The sequence below is a fragment of the Arachis ipaensis genome, chromosome B7, assembly GCF_059453495.1.
Source record: "Arachis ipaensis isolate K30076 ecotype BB chromosome B7, ASM5945349v1, whole genome shotgun sequence".
Classification (NCBI taxonomy): domain Eukaryota; kingdom Viridiplantae; phylum Streptophyta; class Magnoliopsida; order Fabales; family Fabaceae; genus Arachis; species Arachis ipaensis.
Window position 1 is genome coordinate 138,728,208 of NC_142442.1, and position 23,846 is coordinate 138,752,053.

The following is a 23,846-nucleotide window of genomic DNA, read 5'->3' on the forward strand; positions in this document are numbered from 1 at the left end:
TTTAATTAACAAGGAGGGTAGTATAAAACAATTTTGTACATCCACTAATCACATAATACTATATAAAAAAAATAAATTCAAAAAAATAGAAATCGTATTATATAAAATATTTAGACTCAAATTTAACTCAAATTCAGACTCGATTATAAAGCTATTAACAAATCGAATTTAAACCAACTTAATTTACTTCTATCCCTAGACACAGTTCCTCCACAAAAGGAACCATTAGACTTTGACGAAACTATCGAATTTCTTTCGAACCAACGAATGAGGATCAAGCACAGAAAAAAGGTGGATTCATTAGCCGCGTGGCACTTGCACCACCAACAGTTCCAAGGGTAAGAATTAAGGAACTACCGAAAAGAGCAATAAACATATGACACGGGTAGAATAAAACATGTTTCATAATCATAAAGAGAGTGCGGCATTATGCATAATGTAGATGTAAATTATGAATGAAGGATCTTTCTCATCGAAAATTATTTGTTTAACTTAACAAATCAATGAATAAATGAATGCCACCATCAATATATTCTAGAACGTCCTAAATTTTGTATTCTAAAAAAACTTCCACCTGGCTCTACTTTTTTTTTTTTTCAAAATTTTCTTTCCCTTTCCATCTTTCCTCCTTAATGATAAGGATTATATACACTCACTCTGCCACCACACGCCTAAAACATGGTAGAAGGACAATGTATCATGTATGTATCTATCTAGATCTACCTAACAACGTGAGAAGCATTTGCAGTTGGTGTTGGTGTTTGACATATACAATCAGGTAAAGGATTCGAATAAAATGCTTCTTCAGATCGAAACCTGTCCAACCCTTTTGTTCCTGAAATGGGCCCTTTCCTCTTCCTTAACAAGCCTTGCCTGTCCAACACCATATCAATCAAACAAGCAAACAAAAGGTTATTCCCTTGATCAGCATGTCATAATCATAATCATAACTTGAGAGAGAAATGTATGTGAAACAGTGTCATGACTCATTTATCATTGGATCGATTGAATTCAATGTAAAACAAATACACCTAACATAACTTGCCGAAAAAGCCGAAAAAACCAAATATCATGTGCTGGAAAAAAAAAAAAAAAAAGACAATTCTCTAGATGCTAGACAACATACATGACAAGCTGCTAATATTCCCACCTAACCCCAAGTTGGAGACTTCTTACCAATGAGTCTTGAGATCTACTAGTTTTTGTCTTAGTCACAAACGGATTAACTCAATAGATGCTAAGCTTAAGCAGATGGGATTAAATTCAAGTATTACCTATGGACAACAACAATGTATGGCAATAAAAAGTGGGGGAAATAGAAGAGTAGATTTTACAATGATAAGTACTAAAACAGAAAAATCATACTAGGAACTTATCTAACAACCAAAAGAACTATACATAAGATTACTTTAAGTATGTATGAATGCTTATACCTTTTTTGATGAAGATCAATAATTTTATTTGATAGATTTATCCCCTCAGTCATTTTTCCATTAGCTAGTTTATCAAAGAGACGAACAAGGGCTTTCCTGATTAAAAGCAGTGATCATAATCAGAAGAGAATTGTCATGGATGAACTAGATAGGGTAACATCAATTGCAAAAATGCAAAACATGATCTGCTAATGAAGAGACAACCTTACCTATCTGGAGAAATTGACCTTCCACGGCCGAGAAATCGACGATGACCTTCGACAGCCCTGGCCATGTTTCCCGGGTAAGAGTGTACAAAAACATCACTTTCGACCGATACAATATAGTCAAGAGCAGCCATTTGAGATGCATGGATGGAAAAGGGTTCAAGCTCCTCAACAGAAGCAAGCTTTTCCTGAAATCAGAGCATGATAATAATGTATTGTATTCCTTTTAATTATATAAAAAAAAAAAAAAAAAAAACTTATGATACACCAAATCCGACTCGGTTATTGATAGAGTGAATAGATCTGCCATTTCTTGAGATTTCTCTTCTGATTCAAAATCGTGGAATCCTCTCATTGAAATCATGACAATATCTAAATGGTTTAATGAAACTAGAGATGAATCAGAGGTAAAATGTCTCCAAAGGCAGAGGAGCATGGTTATATTCTGGATTTGACCCTATAAACGTATCCTATCGACTTTACCAGTTAAAAATCTAGCTCAATATTGATAAATATATTAAAACTGTAAAACTACTATAGACTTGATATATCAAGAGAAAGATCAGTTCAAAAAATAAAAAGAAATTATCAAACTTCACAACCATAGAGCAACATAGTGTTATAATCTTTTACCTTGCTCATTAACAATGGATACCGCGATCGCAGTTCAGCCATATGCGACTCACCCCCATATATTTCCCCAGCAGCAATGTATATTGGAGTACTTGAAGGATATCCTAGAGCAGTAAGAAAAATCCCAACTTCTTTTGGAGTTAAGGGGCAAAGTCCTTTTAACCTCTCTTCAATGGGATCAATGTGCTTCCTCTTCCAATATGCAGTGTGCTCTCTACAAGTTTCACACAAGATTATAATCTTCAAACAACACGAATCATAGAAAGACATGAGATTTATATAATGTCATACAAGCATTATGAGGAATCCATACCTGATAATCCTTAACTCTTCCGCTTCGGCTGTAGATAAATCATGTGTGCAACCACTGAATGCAAGCATATCCTTCTCATAGCGTAAATGTAACGCGATATAAGGACCAAATGATCTCATCCTCTCCACCAAAATCTACAAATAAGCCGAAAAATATTTTAAAGAAATGGACAGAGCAACATAAAAGTCAACTGGAGTTTAGGATCTACTTATATACCTTCCCCATTTGTTCAATTCGAGGAGAGAAACGAAGAGCTTCAAAACAAGTTCGGCAACGAAGCTTCTGAATATCCGAAGGTAGTTTGTTATTTGCCAACCGAGAATCAGTTTTGGAAGCTCGAATAACCTAATGAGTTTGTCAATAACAGGTTGATTGCACAATTTGTTAGGAACTAAGGTAAGTAAAATATTTACATGAAACTGTGAGTAGTAAGTATCAATAGATTTAAACCAAAACATACTTTGTAAAAATCCCACATGGAAGCAATCTCATTCTCATAGTAATCCATTCCAGACCAGCTTTTGAATTGGATCACCATTTTGGTGGCATGAACTAGATTTTTAGGTAGCTTCTTAATGATTTTTACATCATTAGCTAAAGAATTAATGAACCACTCTTCATCAAAGATATCAGAGAAATTGCTGCAAAACAAAAAGGGGACTATAAAATCTAATTATAACCAGAATCCAAAAAATAGAGAGAACTTTTAACTCAAACATAACAGAAGTTAATCAGCTACCTATTGTCCTGCCAAAATGATTTCTTGTCAAGTTCCGGAATTACAAGAGTGGCGTTTATGATGCGAGCTACAACTACCATATCACATATCTGCAGCGAAAGAAACAAACTTTTACCACTAAAATTTAAAAACTAGTCCAAAATCAATGTATATAGACTTTATCTACAATCAAATATCAAATATTTGTATATGAGAGCTGACTCAAGAGATAGAAATCAGACCCCGGTACGCATTTGGTTGAGACCTCCATTTGTATGAACTAAAAGGTAACCTCGCGATTCGGGATAAGCTGGATGAACATTCAACCTGTCAAGGAGTTACCAAAGGAAATTATACTTGAAAAGTTGCAACAGAAGTTTAGAATTCTTACTTCTATAATTAGGAGTAGGCTTAGTGCAGGGCAGAAAGCCATGATTTGGTGGAGGTTTCCACAGTTTCTCATAATCTGAATCCCATCTTGAATCATTCAACTGTAAAAAAAAGAGTCAGAACACTGAAGTTGAAAATTTTGGTTGCCATGATTTATAATATTCACCAAGATACACGACACCTCAAAATAGCTGAGACTCACAGCCTCAAAAAAACTCAAATTTAAAAGGTTGAATGAGTGAAAATTAACCAACTTTAATTTGTTTCTAACAGTGCATTCTAATTCTTGTTATTAATTTGATCACATTCTCAGCATCCAAAGAAATCATAATAAATCAGCTAGAAAGGTTAGTAATGACAAAAACCTTGGAAGCAGCAAATGTAGCCTTGGATAAATACGGCGGCGCTTGCTCTCTCGTCCATCTTTGCGGATCACGAAACTGTCAAATTTTTTGAAATTGATAAAAAAAAAAAACGGACGAAATAAACTAAAAATAATATTTTGATCGCTAAGGATCAAACCAAATACTATACAAAACTAGCAAAATAATAAATTCCCTTGAAAATCCCACATAAACCAAATATAGACAAAATAATGGCAATCTTCAAGTCAAGAACACACAGAAAAATTGAAAACCTTTCAATAATAATAATAATAATAAATAATAACTGCAAGGTATGCTCATCCTAGCAAATAAATTAAAAAACAAAATATAACATACAGCAGAGAAGAATTACGGTTAGAGAAAATGATGGGAATTGCGAGAAAAAATCTAAACAGAGGAATAAAAGAAGGAGAAGAAAACGAAACAAACCGCGGGAAACTTGTCAGTGAAGTAGTTACGATGAGAGTCAGAGGAAGACGAAGAAGAAGAAGATGGAACTTGAACATGGACGAATAAGAGAGTGGTAACCGCTAAGAAGGATCCGGTGGCAATTAGTAACCTCCTCAGGATGGCAAATGGAACCGCCACGCGCCTCGGCAGTTGCATCACCGTTAGTGGCGGTTGTGCAGAGTTTGCGGCTTTTCTGTGTTCATTTGAACGGCCATCGCTACAATAACACATTATTGCTTTTGTTGAAATTGATGCACTCGATTCTCAGCAATTTGAACAGAGAAAAACGAGAGAGACAACCTGGGATTCTCTCTCGGGGGTTTTTGCTATTGCTAATGCATGCTCTGCACTCAAACGCCACGCACCAAGGTATAAAATAAGGTTTACTTTTTTTTTTTTATTTCTCTTTTAAAAAATATTTTGACGTTTTTACAAGTTTAAATTTTGATACATTATGAAAATATAATCAATCTGGCATATCTATTTTTTCAAAAACACTAACAGCAGCAGTTATTTTCGTTAGATATACATATACCAATGCATAATTGGATCTATATGTAAATCTTTTCTTATGTCAAAATTATTTTTAAAAAAAATAAAAATAAATAAATGTGGTGCACTTTCCGTTCTATTTGGTCATCGTGGCATTCATTGCACAAGTAGGGCAAATTATAGACCAAAATATATAAATTATATTATTTATTATGAATTTAAGGGTGATTATAGCAGCTTCAAAAACCCAATTTCTTTTGTTTTTTTTTTAAATCTAGATAATTAGATACAAAATAGAACTAGCTACATTAGTCCTGTTTAGTTATAACATGTATTTAAGTGAGAATTGAACTCATGATTCTTTCTACATGCTTAGCTTATTGTGCTAGCAATCGACTGATTGAGTCACTTCATATTGTTATTGATACGTATACATATTGTTTTTTTTTTTCAACAAAAGGAGCTCGACACACTGAAGTAGAGCATGTTAGAATAAAGAGCACAACCAAACAGATCAACACTACACCAAAAACGACTTAGTCTTAATTTCTTCAACACCTGTCCCTGAATTTTGGAATATTCTGCTATTTCATTCTAACTAAATGTTCTAAATAACCACAAAGAAGTCTATCAGTCACTTTTTTTGCTCAGACTTAAAATCTGGTACTCCAATCCAACTCTCAAAAAACTCTTTAACAGTCCCCGGCATGGTCCAAATTTTATCAGCACATGTCAACCAAGCGCATCACACCTGTCACGTAAACTCACAGCAAAAAAACAAATGATGCACAAATTCTATATCCTTTTTACACAAAACACAGATATTATTATTATGATTAATAATCTCGAGTCTACTCAATCTCTCTTTCGTGTTGACACTGCCTACTAAAACGAACCATGCAAAAAGTTCAACTCTTGGAGGAACCAAGCCTCTCCATATGATACTAGTGAAGCTGTAACTTGTGATGTTCTCCACGAGACTCTCTTTCTGCAACACTTGCACAAATGAGTTAGTGAAAAAAAATACTTTTTTGTCAAATTTCCATACAACTATATCCTCTCTACCAACCGATAATTTTACAATCCGTAACCGATCATGAAGTTGGTTGAGCAACTCTAACTCCCATTGGAATAGTTCTCTCCTCCATTCAAAGTTTCATACCCACTCTAATCCATCCCAGAATCCACAGCCCCCTATTACAGATCCTTGTTGGTTTGAAACAGAGAAAAGTCTTGGAAAACTATCTTTCAAAGAGCCACTTTGTAATCAACCATCCTCCTAAAAATGAATACGTCTGCCATTTTCCACCTCCATAGACAAAACACTAATCATCATATCTCTCACCTGTTGCTCCTTAATATTAAGCTGAAAAATATTTTTTCATAGGCCCCCTCTTAACGGTAAATGTTGTTTTGACAACATTAAAATTGGGTTCAAATGATTACCAGAACATACAACCTTCTTCCACAACGGGTAGTCCTCCTTTGAGAAGCACTACCACCACTTGAACAGAAGCGATGCATTTCTGAATAATGCAACCCCCACCCCCAAACGTACACATATTGTTATATACGTACACATATTCTTTTTACACCTTTTTTTTACTAGTAGTTTGTCTAATCGAAAATGATTCAAACTATATATTATGTTCCTATAAGATAGTTTAGTTGTTCATGATGAGCTATCCTTAAATTTTTTTTTTGAAATAAAAAGCTCTACATAATAAGATAGAGCAAGTGAGAACAAAGAATAAACAACAACAAAATTATAATCGGTAGATATTTTTGATATTGTCATCAATAACCATAAGACTCAACATCTTACCATTCTTGGTAGCTGTTCACCATTCAATTGATGATATTTTCTACACCCAAGTGCTTGTTCTTGAAAATTCTATCATTTCTTTCAAGTCAAATATTCTAAATAACAGCAAAAAAACTAAGCAACCACCGTTTGCGTTCTTTTTTCCCTCGAGAAGCTTTAATCCAACTCTCAAAGTGCTGCTTAATATTACCTGGGACCGTCCACAGTTTATCTGACGCAAACAACCAAGCACACCACACATGTCAAGAATACTCACAACTAATAAACAAGTAAAATATGTGTTCTACCTCTTTTTTACACAGTACACAAAGAATATCTTCCTGACCAATAACACCTAGTCGACACAATATTTCTTTAGTGTTTACTCTTTCTACCAATACAAACCAAGCAAATAATTCAACTCTTGGAGGAACATTGCCTCTTCATATAGTGCTAGTGAAACTATAACTGGTGATATCCTACGGGAGTATTTTTGCCTGCATAACCTACACAAAAGAGTTAGTAGAATAAACGTCTTTTTTTTTTTTTTTTTTTATCAAACTTCTATATGACATGATCCTTTCTCTTAGTAGTTAGCTTGACCAACTGTAAGGTTTTATGGAGTTGATTAAGTAACCCTATCTTCCATTGGAATAACTCCCTGATCCATTGAAAATTTCAAATCCATTCTAACCCATCCCAAAAACCACAATTTCTTATAACAGAACCTTGTTGGTTTGAAGCCGAAAAAAGTCTAAAAAAAGTATTTTTTTTAAAGCATTATTTTGTAATCAAATGTCCTCCCAGAACCGAATCCTCCTTCCATCTCCTATCTCCCAGAGCTACTTTTTTTTTACGAATTGTGTTTTTGTGTGTATAGTTGAATTTTTTTGTTGGTTTATACTTTATAGATACATCATTAAATAAAATAATTAGTGATGTATTTTAAATTTTTCTTTTTCATTCCAAAACAAGAATTAGACTCTCACACTTGATTAAGAAAAGATGAGTTCTTTAGCTCTTTAGCTCAATCACATCTGAGATTAAGTGGATAATCTTTTTATATCAAATAAAGTGAAATATTTCTCGTATATGTCTTTTTATAAAAGTTTTTAATTAGGGGAGTCTAAAATCGAATTAAACCAAACTAAACCGATAAATCAAATTGAAAAAAACATAGCAAAACTTTGAAATTTACTAATTTTAACGGTTCAGTTATAGGTTTTCATATCATAAAATAAAATCAAACCAAATTAAATGAATTGAAGAGTACTTAAAAGTATTTTTTTATTTTGTGTTTATGTTGGAGTTAAAAAAATTATAAATATACTTATATATTGAATTGAAATAGAAAAAGAGAGTTTCTAGAAATTATAATCAACAATGTAAGAATGAAAAATGGTATTTCTATTCGAGTGGGAACTCACTCTAAAAATATTTGCAAAATTTACTCTAACTAACTACAAAATGATTCAATCTCTTCTTTTTATTCCTTCACGTAACTAACTTGGTAGAATTGTTATCCCATGTGACGCCTTTCATTCTATTATGTAGTCTTTCATCCAATTGAGTTCTTTGCGATGCCTTCTATTGGGCTCCATTCTTGATTGCTCAATTGCTGGTTCAGTTATTGCAGCATCCCTCTCAGCTAATGGGCCTTGCTCACTTGGATTTGAGACATTCTCAACTCTGTCAATTATCCCCTCGTCCACTGACCTTGTCCTTAAGGTCAGTGTCAGAAAACAACTTTTGAAGCTCTTCCATGTCCATCCAAATGATCTCCTCACGTGGAACTCCTTTCCATTTTACCAGAACTTGTGTGCAAGGTCCTGATGAAGAGGAGATGCAACACTTTCCCAGAATTGCTAGTGACTTTGATTGAAGTGAAGAGGGAAGATCAGCGAACGAAACAGACACCGAAGGTGGATTTTCCCTGTACAGCTTCAAGACAGACACATGAAAACACCAGGTGCAAGGCGCACGATGGTAGTAATTCCAGCTGGTAAGAAACATTTCTCACCCTCTGTAATATTTTAAATGGTCCATAGAAACATTTGAGAAGCTTGTTGTAGTGAGCCCCTGTGAGAGAGCATTGGCAATAAGGCTTAATCTTCAGTAATATCCAATTTTCCACCTTAAATTCCATCTTCCTCCTATGAAAGTCTGCTTGTTTCTTCTTTTTCTCTTGGGCTTGCTGGAGTGAATAGCGCAACTCGTGGTCCAGGGCCTCTTTGATTTGCAGCATGTCATCCACATTGAAAACAGCTGTCGTACCTAGTGCATAGCCAGGAAAAGTGCATATAAGATACCCATAAAGAGTCTTATGGGGAGACAAAATGATAGAAGAGTGGTACGAGCCACTATAGTAGAATTTTGTCCATAATAAATAAGAAGCCCACTGAGTTAAACCCTAATCCCTAAAAATTATATATATAATATACATATTTTGGGGTGGGTAGGGGCGGGTGGGTACACCCTAAACCCGACCCCGCCCCATCCCGCTCGAACAGAACCCACCCCAACTGGGTAAGGACGGGTTTGGGTACCCACGGGTTCGGGTACTCCTGCCAACCCTAACCTTAATCCCTTTAGCACAAACAATGTGGCCAAGGTACTCAACTTGCCACTATCCAAATAGGCACCTGGACCTCTTGGCAAATATGTGGTGTTGTGCTAAAGTCTCAAGAGTTATCTTTAAATGTCATAAATGCTCCTCCTAAGTCCTACTATACACCAAAATGTCATCGAAGAACATAGCTATCAATTTTCGTAGGTAGAGATGAAATACCTTATTCATAGTGGCTTGAAAGGTGGACGGTGCATTAGTACGTCCAATCGGCATCACCACAAACTTGTAGTAACCTTAGTGAGTTTGGAAGGTTGTCATCGGAATCACTTCCTCTTGCATTCAGATCTGGTGATAACCTGAGCGTAAATTAATCTTAGAAAAGAATTATGCCCTGAATAACTCATCCAAGATTTTCTCAATAGTGGGAATAGGAAATTTGTCTTTAACCGTGATAGCATTAAGCACTCGGTAGTCAACACAAAATCTCTAACTACCATCTTTCTTCTTCGCTAGTAGAACAATACTAGAAAAGGCAATTTGACTTTCTCGTATTATTTCCACTTCTAGCATTTCTACCACTAACCATTCCATCTCTTCCTTCTGAAAATGTGAGTACTTGTAGGGTCTAACGTTCACTGGTTGGGAGCCCGGCAAAAGATGAATATAGTGGTTAATCTCTCTGACCGGCGACAAGGAAGTTGGTTCCTCAAACACAGCCTCATGGTGCTGCAGAATATGCTGCAATTCAGTAGGCGCGGCGGCTATCCCCTTTTCCTCCTCTTCTTTGATCACCTTTGAGGTGATATAATGTAGTCACCACTTCCGACAAGACCATTTTTTGTGGCATCTTGTTGCTAATAGCCTCAAAATGCAACAAATGCTCCCCCTGCAATTTCACTGAAATTCTATTCACCACAAACTCCATAGTAAGTAGCCCATAATGCGTAGTCACGTATCCCAAGCACATCAACTACTGGACTCCCAATACAATATCAGCACCCTGCAACTCTAGCACGAAAGTGCTGACTGAAAACTGGTATCACTGCATCATCAGTGGAATGTCCTCACAGTATGCCTTGCACCCAATGACGTCACCATTCCCCCACCAAAACTTGTAAGGGAGTGGTTTTTTGTATAAAAAATCCCAGCTTCTCGGCTATGCTGGCTTTCACGAAATTGTGGGAGCTTCCCCCATCAATGAGAATCATAACTGGTTTCCTATGATAGGTTCCTTTCAACCGAAAGGTTGTGGGTTGGTATTGCTCCACCATCGCGTTGAAATTAATCTCAGGTTGAATTGGAGTAATAATAATCGGGCTATCAGAGTCAGGGGTAGCGACAATCTCCGGTTCTGGTTCCCGCAGTATTTCCAACATTTCTTCCTCCCCAATGAACAAATAGCATGAAGTCTTGCATCTATACCCCGATGCCCATTTCTCTTCACAGTAATAACATAATCCCTTCTCTCTTTTTAATTTAATTTCTGATGCTATAAGTTTCTTGAATGGTGCATTAGATGTGGTGTTAGAATGGGTTGGTGTTTGATGGACTTGTGCATTGATGATAGGTACAATTGTTAGGCTTAGTTTAGGATGTGTATTTTTGTTATCTTGAAATGGTAATGATAAGTTGTGGTGTTGCTGGTTTTGTGGTGTAACAGGATTCCGTTTGTGATTTGGTTTTGAAGCTGTAGATTTATGTTCATGCAATTTAGCCAAGGAAACGGCTGTCACGTAGGAGGTAGGCTTGGCTAATAAAAGCTCACATTTGAGATATTTTTGTAGACCCACTATGAACAGAGAAATCAATCACTCTTCACTTAATCCAGTGACTTGAGTTGAAAAGTCTTCAAAATGACTTTGATATTTTGCCACTGTACTAGTTTGCTTCAACTCCTTAAAAGCTACCTCAGGATCGTAAAATTGGTTCTGCTTGAACCGAGTTACGAGGGCTTTCAGGAATGACTCCCAAGTATGATTGATTTTATTATTGATCACCTAACAGTACCATGAATAAGCCAAGCCAATGAGGTGAAAAGAGAGCATATGTACCCGCATTTCAATCGGCATCGTGTATCATTCAAAGTATTCCTTCGCCTTGAACACCCATTCCTCCACACGCTCTCCGTCAAACAAGGGTAATTCAACCTTCAAAGCTTTGATGTGAGTATGAAGGTCTTGATCCCCATTGAGGTCGAGATCCAAGGGGTAGATTCTGCTTCCAAGTCAAGATCCGCTTTCTTCATTTTCAGAGCTTCCTTCAACAGTCTTTGGATCTTACGTAAGGAATTCTCAACCCCATCCATACGTGAATTCGTCCTACTAAGTTGGCTTGTGACTTCAACATGTTTCTGCTGTAATGCCGCAATCTCAGCTTGACGATTGAGCTCATTGGATATGGCCACCCCTCTTAACGAAAGCACCAAATGTTGGAGTCAAAAAATTATGACTGTACTGATATATTGAATTGAAATAGAAGAAGAGAGATTTTAGAAATTACAATCAACAATGCAGGAATGAAAAATGACATTCCTATTCGAGTAAGAACTCGGTCCGAAGATACTTTGCAAAATTCATTCTAACTAACTACAAAATTATTCAATCCCTTCTTTTTATTTCTTCACGTAACTAACTTGGTAGAATTGATATCCTCTATGATGTCTTTCATCCTACTATGTAGTTCTTCATCTAATTGGGTTGTTTGCGATTCTTTCTATTAGGCTCAATTTCTGATTGCTCAATTGCTTATTGCAGCATCTCTTTTCGCTAATGGGTCTTATTTATTTGAATTAAGATATCTTCAATACTATCAGTCTACCTTTATAATCTCATCATAAATCACATTATACTCTTTAACCTACTGATACGGCCGTTACAAATTCGATGTCATAACTCGGACTTATGCATCATAACTCAACACTTTACGCTATAACTCGGCATTATACGCTACATCCTAGAATAAAAACGACCGACCAGACATTATCACTTATTAAAACCTAATAACTACTCTTCAATTCAGATGATCAACGGTAATGTAACCGACCTTTTATGCTCAACCTATAAAGGTATGATATCTTATCCTTAACAGACACACTGAATTCTTAGTACTAACTTAAGTATCGGAGTGCCTTTTGCAGATACACTCCCCCTTTGTTCATACTCTCCGTGACGTGATATCTCTCTGGACGAAGAGTTCGGATCATCCCAATTTATAGCTCGATGTTGAAGGCTAAAACTCGGCGTCGACTCCTCTAGTCGAGGTCACGTCCAAGTTACTCTCACAAGAACACTTACCATATATAATTCTTTCACTCTTAATTTTTTTTTGGAAATTATCACTTTTTTTTTTATTTGTTGTGTTTAAAATGTGAATTTGTCTTGTTGAAGTTTGAATTATCTTACAAATCATATTATATGATTGCAGTTTATGAAATTTAAATTTTTACCTTTTATATGTTTGAATTTTGTTGTATATTGTTGACTGAAAATAACATTAAACAAATTTTTAATATACCAAATATAATTAAGATAGCTTCGTTTTATTTATTAGTTTAAAAACTGAACCAAATTAATTCAATTGAATTCGATTCAGTTGACCTCAGATAAAAAAATAAAATCAAACCAAACTAATATAATTATATTCGTTAGAATTAAACTGGATGGCTTTTTTAAATCATAATCTAACCAATCCACATCACGGACATCCCTGCAGTTACACCTGACCATATGAATAACACGCAACACAACGAGTTAAGTAAATTGACTAAATTCACACGATGACAATTGTTGCTTATTAAAGATGTATTACTAAAATTATTGATGAACTTATAGTTATCGAAATCAGTCACTAGAATATGAAATAATAAAAATATATTAAAAATAAATTAAATTATATATTAATTTATATATAAATATATAATAGTTAATTTTAATATATAAAAAATAATTTTATAAAAATATTATTTATATATTAAAATTAATTATTAAAATTAATCATTAATATATTTATATATAAATATATTTATAATTTAATTTATTTTTAATATATATTTTATATTAATAATAAATTTTAATATACACCTAGGGTAGTTATATTTTGAGTGAATACCTCATCCGCCTCCTAACAATTACTTCGAAAGGATAACGAGGCTCCAAGAAAAAAAAAAAACATCAAATCTGGCTTCTGATATTTTTTTTGGGATTGATTAGTTTCTGTACCAAAAAAAATGACATTGATTTTTTTTGGCACAAAGATCTCGTTGTTCTTTCGAAATAATTGTCAGGGATCGAGTTAGATTTTTTTTTTTTTTTTTTTTGTCAAAGACCTCGTTATTCTTCAAATATTTCGTTCACAAAAAAGACAAATATTCAAGTATTCATTTATGTTTTTATAAATTGAACTAAATAGACTAAGTAGTAAGTAATAAGAAAAATTTCACTCATGAAAACATAAAACACTTTATTTACATTAATTTTTTAACTTAAGAAAGAGATAAGTATTCTGTTTCTGTAATATTTGTTAAATATTATTTTATTAGTACTCGACAAAGGGGAAAGGTCCACCAAATCCCAGCGATGATCCAATCCCTTGTCATTATTTTGAGCCAAATCGTTAGAATGAAGTAAGATTTGATTTGATAGATGTTGTTTTAGGATTAAAATGATAAATAAATTTTTGATGATTTATCTTTTAGATTAATTTATCTCTAAAAAAAATATTAATAAAGTTTTGTAGGATAGCAGATATAAATATATTATTTTTAAATTAGTCTCTATGATTAAGGTGAAAAGTTTTAATTTAACTTATTTATGTTTGTTATCCTAGAGGACTTTATTAGTATTTTTTTAAGGACTAATATAAATTCTAAGGGTTTATTTGTTGCTTTACTTTTTCTTGAGAAATGTTTATATTTTTTTTTGGGCAAAATATATTTTTTATCTATAAAGTTTGTTAAAAAATTTTAAAGGATAAAGTATATTTTTTGTCCTTGAAGTTTAGCAAAAGTTTTAAAAATTTTCCTAAGTTTTATTTTGTTTCAATTTTGTCTCAAAAGTTTTCGATTTGTATCAAATATATCGTCGACAGCTAAATTTTCAAAAAATTTAAGACTAATTTAACAATAATGCATGAAAATTATACTTGATTTGCTTGTATTGAGGGTTGTTCTTATGAAATTGTTGTTGAATTGGTCTTAAATTTTTTAAAAAGTTAGCCGTCAGGGGTATATTTGATGTAAATCGAAAACTTTTGGGACAAAATTGAAACAAAATAAAACTTAGAGGTATTTTTGAAACTTTTGTCAAATTTTAGGGACAAAAAATATACTTTACCCTTTTTTAAAATGTCCCTAAATTTTATTTTGTTTTAATTTTGTCCAAAATATTTTTGATTTGCATCAAATATATCCCGATGACTAATTTTTCAAAAATTTAAGACCAATTCAACAATAATTTTATAAAAATAATTTTCAACATAAACAAAACAGACATAGTTATCGTACATTATTGTTAGGGCAATTTTCCAAAATAAAATGATTGGATGAAAGCTTTACCAAATTACAACATTTGGAATTTGGTTACCATTTTGCGTTGAATCAATTTATATAGAAACCGTGGGAGCCAACCACGGATTCCAAATGCACATAAACCGTGGGAGGCAGCAAGGTTTTATGAGTTGGAAATGCACAATGTAAACCGTGGTAGGCAGCCACGGTTTACACTTTATTAATGAAAAGCAGAAACCGCTGGTGGTAGCCACGGTTTATGAAGAAGAAAAAGCATAAACCGTGGCTGGCAACCACGGTTTATGAAGGGCATTCAATGATCATAAAACCTTGTAACCTAGCACGGTTTATGTATAATGAAAGTCTATATATATTCGAGTGAGAATGAAGTTGCTGAGGAGATCATTATCACAATGTCAAGTGAGGGAGAGAGTGTTCTTGTCTTAGTGCATTGCTCTGGAAAAATTAAAAAAAGCAAAAAATATGGTGTGAAGTTCACTGATAGAGAACCGTTGAGTGTATTTGTTAGTTCGTCAAACAGTTTGTCAGATTTGAAGAGCACCATCTTGCAGAAGCTTGGAGTTTTTGGGAGCAAGGTTGTGAAGAAGATCTTCTACAAGATTCCCATCGCTGTAGTTTCCAGCGGTGTGATGTATGATACATTCGTGTTAGGGGCTGACGAAGATATTAGGGTTCTATTTCATTGCGTGAGGAGTTTTCCTGAGCTCAGAATACACGAGTTGTATGCGAAGTTGGAGGCAACTCTGGATAGTTCTGGGGCATCGAATCCTGTTCATAGCTCGACTGCCGCTGGCGGTGCGTCTTGCTCGGCGCCAGCAAACCGGTTTTCTGTTCCGCAGGTTGCCTCTCCTTCTTTTGCGGCTGATCTGGTACCAGCGGTTGCAGTTCCAACTGCACGTTCCCCTAATGAAGGGGTCCTGCAACAGGCATTTCTGGGGGAATCAGGTCGTGCCACAGATGATGAACATCAAGAAATCGGGGTACCTGATCGAGTAGAGAATGCAATGCGGGACGATGACTCTGGCGAGGAGCCTGTAAATTTGTATTTTGGGGACAGCGACGATGACACCGGTGCCAATCCACAAGCACAAGAAGGTCCTCCAAGTTCCGGCACACAGCATTACCCTCCACACTTCTCGACGTTAAACTTGGAGGCTCTGGGTGAACATACGGCCGGAGTTGCTACAGTAGGTGGTTCGTCAACCGAATTTCAGATTGGGCAATCCTTCCAGAGTAAAGAAGAAGCTATTCTTAGTGTGAAGGACTACAGCATCCGTCGAGGTGTTGAGTACCGAGTGATGGAATCGGACCATTTGAAGTATCATGGAAGGTGCAAGGATTTCGGCAAAAGTTGTAGTTGGCTGATTCGGATTTCGCTCCGTGCACGGAAGGGAACTTGGGAGGTTAGGAGGTACAACGGTCCGCACACTTGCTTAGCAACATCTGTTTCCAGTGATCACCGTCAGCTTGATTACCACGTTATCTGTGCGAGGATTTTTCCGTTGGTTAGTGCGGATGCTGCAGTACCGATCAAGGTCTTGCAACAAGCGACTGAAGCTGATTACGGCTTCAAACCCAGTTACCGGAAGGTTTGGAAAGCAAAACAGAAGGCAGTTGCACAAATATATGGAGACTGGGAAGAGTCTTATGCCGAATTGCCACGTTGGATGCTAGGCGTGGAGTTGACGATGCCCGGGACAGTTACTGTGTTGCAGACGTCTCCTGTTATAGTTGGGGACCAGATTGATGACTCAACAGTGTACTTTCACCGTCTGTTCTGGACATTTCCACCTTGCGTTGAGGCCTTCCAACATTGCAAGCCGCTTGTGAGTATTGATGGTACCCACTTGTACAGCAAATATGGAGGCACCTTACTGCTGGCGATTGCACAGGATGGGAACTCAAACATCCTCCCCATAGCATTCGCCCTTGTGGAGGGAGAAAATGCCGAGTCATGGGCATTTTTCTTGTCCAACTTGAGAAGGCACGTGACTCCACAGGAGGGTATCCTTGTTATCTCGGATAGGCACAACGGTATCAAGTCTGCACTAGAGGATCCCGTGAATGGTTGGCTGCCCCCACGTGCTTATCGGGCGTACTGTATCCGCCATGTGGCAGCAAATTTCAGCCTTTCTTTCAAAGGTAAAGATGCGAGAAGAATGCTGGTTAATGCTGCGTACGCAAAAACTGAGGCGGAGTTCTATTACTGGTTCGACATCATGCGTACAGAGAATCCGGCAATGTGTGATTGGGCGAACCGGATGGAGTATGAGAAGTGGACGCAACACCAGGATAGCGGTAGACGGTTCGGGCACATGACAACAAACATCAGTGAATGTGTGAACTCCGTCTTGAAGGGAACTCGCAACCTCCCGGTCACGTCGTTGGTTAAGTCCACATACGGAAGGCTTGCTGAGCTATTCGTTATCCGGGGACAAACAGCAGAGGCCCAAGATGTCTGCTATATCTCTGAAGAACTCTGACTGACTCACAGGATCATCAATGTCCATGCCGACGGCCGCCGTAGTAAAGTCGGCGAACATCTGAGAAGAACCCCCCACCTCGTACGTACCCTGATCCATCCCTGTGCCCACACCACCAATGTCCTCACCAACAACATTCTGACCACTGTGATACTCTCCAGATGGTGCTCTACCACGGGCACGTCCACCACCATCCCGCTGACCATGTCGTCTGGCCCTACGTCTCGGAACTCGATGATCAATATCACCTCCCTGACCACCAACACCCTGCCCCTCATCTAACTGGTCGGCCAGCCATCGCCACTCTCGATCCGTAGTACGTGTGCCGATACGCCTACGCCTGTCCACGCGGCGGTTGTCCGGTCTGTCGACAACCTGCACCATAGGAGGTGCCTGCGATGACCCTCTATGACGAGCCTCCTCAGTCAACACAATAGGCCTGGGATCCTGAAATGCAACCTCTGGGGATAGAAATCGGTGCGCCACACGACACCACCAGTCCAGGTACTCAGCTGATGGCCCAGGATCAGCAACTCGGTCAACGGGTAAAACTGAGGCATGCCGAGCCTGCCAATACTCATGCCACTCCCGATAATATGAGGGGAAAAACCTATCTCCACCCCTGCCGTCCTTCGCATGAAGCCAGTCTATGTTAAGCGGCAAACGAGGGAGATGCTGAACCCCGCCGAACTGAGGCATAACCCTATCCACCTGGTGCCACTCAATCGCAGCAAAATAAATGAGACTGGTAACTGCCGTCCATAGCCTGCGGTGCTGGTCTAGTAGTATCTTTGGATGAACAATAGCTGCGACATCCGGAGTGGAATAGGGCTCCCACACGATCTATATCACGTAATGAAACTTTACGTAAAACAAATTCTATAACAGGCAAAATAAAACTGAATGAACTACAAGTAAATTACTCACATCATGCACACGCAATCTATCCAAAGAAAGGCGTGCAGCCACCACTCTCTGATCTACTGCATCGTTCCTCGGTAGATACTGAGCCCACCTACAAGTTCAATTAAAAGAATGTCATAACATCTAATGGGACATGTAAATGAACAATTTCAAACTCTAGCATCATATTTCTTTACCTGGATGCAAGTGGAAACCCGAATCTGTTGAAATCACTTGGCCTCAGACAAGGAAATCTCCAGAAGATCCAAGACTGTAGAAGCTGAAGTGGCCCAGCCAAGTTGACAACATTTCTGTTTGTTCCACGACAAAGACATCTGTACAACCACGCCAGCGCGGCCGAGCCCCAGCTATATCTACCCAAGTCATCCAACGATGCCACATAAGGCAACCAGCGAAGGTGGACACGGTTGGCGTTCTTGTCCGCAAACAGCTGAGATGACAACAGCATCATAATATAGGCCCTCGCGTATATACGCACGATGTCCTCAGTAGCATCTGCTGGCAAAACCCGAAACCGCTCATGGAACCATGTGTAGCACACTGTCATCTGCTTCACTTTATTCTGCGGAGGTAACTCCCCAAACAGCTCACGGAACCACACCCATGCCGGTCTTCCATTTTCCATGAAATTCTCAAACTCACTAAGGCACCCACTCACAGGCTCACCATCAATCGGTAAACCCAGCTGATAGGCCACGTCCTCCAAGGTGACCGTACACTCCCCAAAGGGCATGTGAAATGTGTGGGTCTCAGGACGCCACCTCTCAATGAATGCGCTAAGTAGAGGCTCATCAACCCAGAACCACTGACTATTCAGCCTAGCCAAGTGATATAAGCCTGCCGTCTCTAGATACGGTATGATACGCTCGTGTAAAGGCATATTCTGTTGTCTTCTCACACCACTAATAACCCTAACAGGCTGTAAAAAGAAAGATAGCGAACTCTCAACAGACAACAACAGCAACAATTTACAGTAATATCAATAAAAAACCCTAAGCATAACAACAATAGAGAAAATAACACTAACAATACTACTAACACGTAAACCTAAAAAATTATTTCTGCCAACAATATAAATTACAAATTCAATAAATATAAAATACTCACTATCATGATAACAGCAAAAAATTCTATTATAACTGTTAAAATATTAATTTAACATTTACCATTAATGATAAGAACATTAAACAAAAAATAATAATAAAAAGCCGGTTTAACCAACCTCTTGGTCGATAAATCCAGCCACATGCGCAACGCGGTTTAACTGGTACATCCGGTCTTCTTCTTCCATCGGTTCTCCACTAAACCGGTTCAACTTCTCAAACCAGCAACTTAACAAAAAAAAATTTTTTTTCCCCTCTCACCCACCAACCTTCCCCTCACTCACAAAACTCACAAATGATCCGCCCTCACCAGCCACGGCTTTGCTATTTATACAACTCACTCATAAACCGTGGCTGCCTCTAGGGGTTTATGTTCGAAAGCATTTACTCATAAACCGTGGCTGCCTACCACGGTTTATGCTTCACATTCTCTTCACGTAAACCGTGGCTGCCTACCATGGTTTACATACAAAATGGTTTGATCATAAAACCTCCCTACCTCCCACGGTTTATGTGCATTTGGAATCCGTGGTTGGCTCCCACGGTTTCTATATAAATTGATTCAACGCAAAATGGTAACCAAATTCCAATTGTTGTAATTTGGTAAAGCTTACATCCCATCATTTTAATTTGGTAAATTGTCCTTATTGTTAGATTGTTCCTAAACTTTTTTAAAATTTAGCTGTCAGGAGTATATTTGATGCAAATCGAAAACTTTTGAAATAAAATTAAAATAAAATAAAATTTAGTGATATTTTTAAAATTTTTGACAAATTTTAAAAATATATATATATATATACTTTACTCTAATTTTTTTTAAAGAACTTTATTTTATACATAAATAAAAAAAAGTTTTGTTTTATATATACGGTTTAGAAAAAATACGAGTACTTCTAAAAAAGTTATTTTAGTTTTTAAAGTTAATTCATACTCATTAAAATTAAAGGTTTAAAATTATTTTATATATTAATATATTGAGATTTATTTTTAATTAAGTTATTGATGTCAGATTCTTATGTCTATTATGTTTATTTTAAATTTTAAAAATTATTTTACTAAATATAACTATTGGTATTTATATTAATTAAAAGTTATTTTTAATTTAATTTATCAAATTTAAGTGTTATAGCTATCTTTAATAAATTATTTTTAAAAGCTAAAAATTTTATAAAATCTAAAGGAGCAAAATTATATTACATGAAAAGTTTTTATTTCCTATAGCAGCCATTAATGGATCAAAATTGAGTTCTCAATGGAGGTGTTTGGTCATTTATTGCCAACATCGACAGAAGCTAGGAAACAATGTTTCAAGTTCAGCAACAGAAAGAAATTATAGTAGGTAGTAGAACGATAATACAATTCTGGCATAGCACATGGGTTAAAGAAAGTAAACTAAAGAATATGTTTTCGAAACTTTATACTTTATCCACACAAAAAAAAAAAAAGTGCACTATTAGTGATTGTGGGATGTGAGATGGGTTTGAGTAGAAATGGAGCCTGAATTGGAAATGAGATCTGAGTGTGGAAAGAGGAGAGTCTAGAGGAGATGTTGTCCATTTTGAGGAGAGTTGGAATTTGTACTAATAAGAAGAACGAAATAATGGTATTAATATAATTTAAGATTCTAGGGCTGGCCCTAAATTCTTCAATTTAATTTTAGTCCACACCCATAAAATTACAAAAATATATCTTACAAAGTCCTGACCCTAATGAAGTTCCAAAAAAATAATTAAAATAGGGCTAGTCCTAAAAGCCCTAAAAGTCCCAAACATGTCTTTGTCTTCTACTCTTCTCTTCTCGATGCCGCCGTGCAAAGCAGAACTCGCTTCTCGCTTCTCAGATTGAACATCATTGTTCTGTAGCTCGTTCTCGTCGTTCTGTAAATTTCTTCTTCTTCTTCTTCTTCTTCTTCTTCTTCTTCTTCTTCTTCTTCTTCTTCTTCTTCTTCTTCTTCTTATCTGCAATTTCAGTTTTCTACTCTTCTATCGCTTTTTGTTTTCATTTTGCAAAGAAAAAAAGCATTCATTTTGGTGAATCAGTGCCATTTCCACATGTATTCCATCAATTTTCTTACGCTAACGTTGTCTTCTTCATTCCAACTTTTAGCTTCTGAGTTTCTCTCTTTTTAGCTTCTTCTTCTGGGTATCTCAAGAATCTTTGAGCAACCCTATTGGCTGCATGTTCCACTTTAATGGCTCAACCCCAACACTTGTTCATGCAGTGTTCTGACCTTCTAGATAATCCATTAGAAAGTCATCACTGATCATGCCTAGTACCAAGAGCATGCTTACTAAACTTATTGTTTCCATCTTCGTTCCTTTTGTCCAGAGTTAGATTATAATTATGTTGTAAACTTGTAATAGGATGTGGCTACGTATGTATATAGTTTATTTATTTATATTATATCATGGTTGTCTTTTGATATATCTCAAGTTTCAATGGTGACCTTTGGCTCTGAATTGAAGTTTGATTTTTCAAAATAACCATTGGGGCTATCGAAGTCATGATTTAGTTAAGTATGTTTCATCGTTTGGGTGATATAGTTCAGTTTAGGGTAGCATCTTGTACCCGATATTTTAAGCTATCTTTGTCAATATAATAGGAAATTAGAATAAACCGATTTAGTAAAAATTTGATTGTTTGAAAAATTTGATTTGGAATATTGTTTTATTTTTTGACTTTGTAAATAGAGTTTCTTTTGTGGACCTAGTCAATGGAGTTTTGATTGTTTAAATATGATAGAGATTATTGAAATAGAGATTGAAAAAGTAACAAAAAAAAGAGGATTATCCATGGGCTAGCCCTATGATGTTTGGCACATGAGGGCTTTTGGCCCTGCAAGGTTTTTTGAAAATTTGGCCCTATTGAGTATAGGGCATTTTGTTCTTTTGGCCCTATAAAGTAGGGCCAAAGCCCTATAAGGCCAAGCATATTGACACTAATACATATTGGTAAGATAGAAAAGATCTTTTAAATCATATCAAGTAAGATAGAGGAGATCTTTTAAATCATATCAATTTTCCAGTTTTTCCTTTCATTTTTCTCCTTCTACTCTCACACTCTTTATGATATAACTCACCAACTTCCCCCTTCTTCTTCCTCCCTTCTACTCTCGCACTCTTCATGATATAACTCACCAACTTCTCCCTTCTTCTTCCTCCATATGCTCTCTTAAGTCTATATACCCTTCTATACTTTTTCCTTCCTCTATTTTCTTAAAACATGTCGGAATACTTGGATAAACCTCTCTACGGGAGAGTGACTGTGTACAATCGAAATCAACAAGGGGTAATAATACCCTATGACAACAGGGACCATTTTTCCTTTTTCGGAGAGTATCAACTTGATAATCGTATTCTTGAGATTTTCACAGAAGTTCAGTATAACCTTACCAAAGATAATTCGGACGGGACACGTGCCATAAATATTTATGTACTTGACGATAATGGACTACCATTTCCCGCAGTACCTAAAGATGGATCACAAAACTTACAATGTGAAAAGTGCGGTGCTACGGGCCATGTCAAAGAAGACTGTGTTGTTGATCCCAGTCAAAAATGGACAGTGACAACTGGAAGATCAAAGAAAAGCTCTGTCAATGCACACAAGAAAGGACACAAGCGTAGATACCTTTGTTGGAAGATGACGGTGGTGTTATCTTTGGTTCTTTGTTGTAGTAGTTGTTTTAGTTAGTGCTTTCACTTGACTGCTTTTGTAGGACCAAATATTTTTTAGACTGATGTGAAAAATGGGAGGCAGAGAGAACAACAATAAGGGTTTGATCAACAGTAAGGCTATCGAAGTCTTGATTTAGTTAAGTATGTTTCATCGTTTGGGTGATATAGTTCAGTTTAGGGTAGCATCTTGTACCCGATATTTTAAGGCATCTTTGTCAATATAATAGGAAATTAGAATAAACCGGTTTAGTAAAAATTTGATTGTTTGAAAAATTTGATTTGGAATATCATTTTAGTTTTTGAAGAATAAACCACATTAGTAAAAGTTTGAATGTTTAGAAAATTTGATTTGGAATTTTGTTTTATTTTTTGCCTTTGTAAACAGAGTTTATTTTGTCGACCTGGTCAATAGAATTTTGATTGTTTAAATATGATAGAGATTGTTGAAATAGATATTGAAAAAGCAACAAAAAAAAAGGATTATCCATGAGCTAGCCCTATGATGTTTGGCCCATTAGGGCTTTTGGACCTGCAAGATTTTTTGAAAATTTGGTCCTATTGAGCATAGGGCCTTTTGTTCTTTTGGCCCTATAAAGTAGGGCCAAAGCCCTATAGGACTCGGCATATTGACGCTAATACATGTTGGTAAGATAGAGAAGATCTTTTAAATCATAACATTTTCCCGGTTTCCCCTTTAATCTTTCTCGTTCTACTCTCACACTCTTTAAGATATAACTCACC

The 23,846-nt window shown here is 36.4% G+C and overlaps 3 protein-coding genes across 3 annotated transcripts; 1 reads left to right on the forward strand and 2 right to left on the reverse strand.

Moving 5' to 3' along the window:
* Positions 1-579: 579 nt before the first annotated feature.
* LOC107608450 (O-fucosyltransferase 7-like) lies at positions 580-4,863 on the reverse strand. Its single transcript, XM_016310240.3, has 12 exons — positions 4,509-4,863; positions 4,059-4,133; positions 3,695-3,794; positions 3,546-3,613; positions 3,325-3,413; positions 3,046-3,226; positions 2,802-2,930; positions 2,586-2,719; positions 2,273-2,486; positions 1,643-1,827; positions 1,434-1,529; positions 580-873 (listed from the first exon to the last, which is right to left on the reverse strand). Exons 1-12 carry the CDS (start codon positions 4,758-4,760, stop codon positions 720-722), a joined length of 1,677 nt encoding a protein of 558 aa, XP_016165726.1. The 5' UTR covers positions 4,761-4,863; the 3' UTR covers positions 580-719.
* A 10,390-nt stretch (positions 4,864-15,253) lies between these two features.
* On the forward strand, positions 15,254-17,310 carry LOC148554317 (uncharacterized). Its single transcript, XM_088495099.1, has 2 exons — positions 15,254-17,216; positions 17,276-17,310. Exons 1-2 carry the CDS (start codon positions 15,254-15,256, stop codon positions 17,308-17,310), a joined length of 1,998 nt encoding a protein of 665 aa, XP_088351225.1.
* Positions 17,311-17,335: 25 nt separating this feature from the next.
* Positions 17,336-19,073, reverse strand: LOC148554318 (serine/threonine-protein phosphatase 7 long form homolog). Its single transcript, XM_088495100.1, has 3 exons — positions 18,502-19,073; positions 18,329-18,416; positions 17,336-18,244 (listed from the first exon to the last, which is right to left on the reverse strand). Exons 1-3 carry the CDS (start codon positions 19,056-19,058, stop codon positions 17,336-17,338), a joined length of 1,554 nt encoding a protein of 517 aa, XP_088351226.1. The 5' UTR covers positions 19,059-19,073.
* Positions 19,074-23,846: the final 4,773 nt, after the last annotated feature.

Excerpts from the sequence above, each read along its gene's own strand:
- LOC107608450 (XM_016310240.3), bottom strand. The coding sequence starts at position 4,760 with ATGTGTTATTGTAGCGATGGCCGTTCAAATGAACACAGAAAAGCCGCA. Across the intron at positions 3,227-3,324 it reads TCATTTTGGCAGGACAATAG|CAATTTCTCTGATATCTTTG; the intron begins GTAGCTGATTAA and ends TTTGTTTTGCAG. Across the intron at positions 874-1,433 it reads ATTGATCTTCATCAAAAAAG|GCAAGGCTTGTTAAGGAAGA; the intron begins GTATAAGCATTC and ends GGTGTTGGACAG.
- LOC148554318 (XM_088495100.1), bottom strand. The coding sequence starts at position 19,058 with ATGCCCTTTGGGGAGTGTACGGTCACCTTGGAGGACGTGGCCTATCAG. Across the intron at positions 18,417-18,501 it reads GGGTTTCCACTTGCATCCAG|GTGGGCTCAGTATCTACCGA; the intron begins GTAAAGAAATAT and ends TTGAACTTGTAG. Across the intron at positions 18,245-18,328 it reads ATAGATTGCGTGTGCATGAT|ATCGTGTGGGAGCCCTATTC; the intron begins GTGAGTAATTTA and ends TACGTGATATAG.
- LOC148554317 (XM_088495099.1), top strand. The coding sequence starts at position 15,254 with ATGAAAGTCTATATATATTCGAGTGAGAATGAAGTTGCTGAGGAGATC. Across the intron at positions 17,217-17,275 it reads GACGCAACACCAGGATAGCG|GGAACTCGCAACCTCCCGGT; the intron begins GTAGACGGTTCG and ends TCCGTCTTGAAG.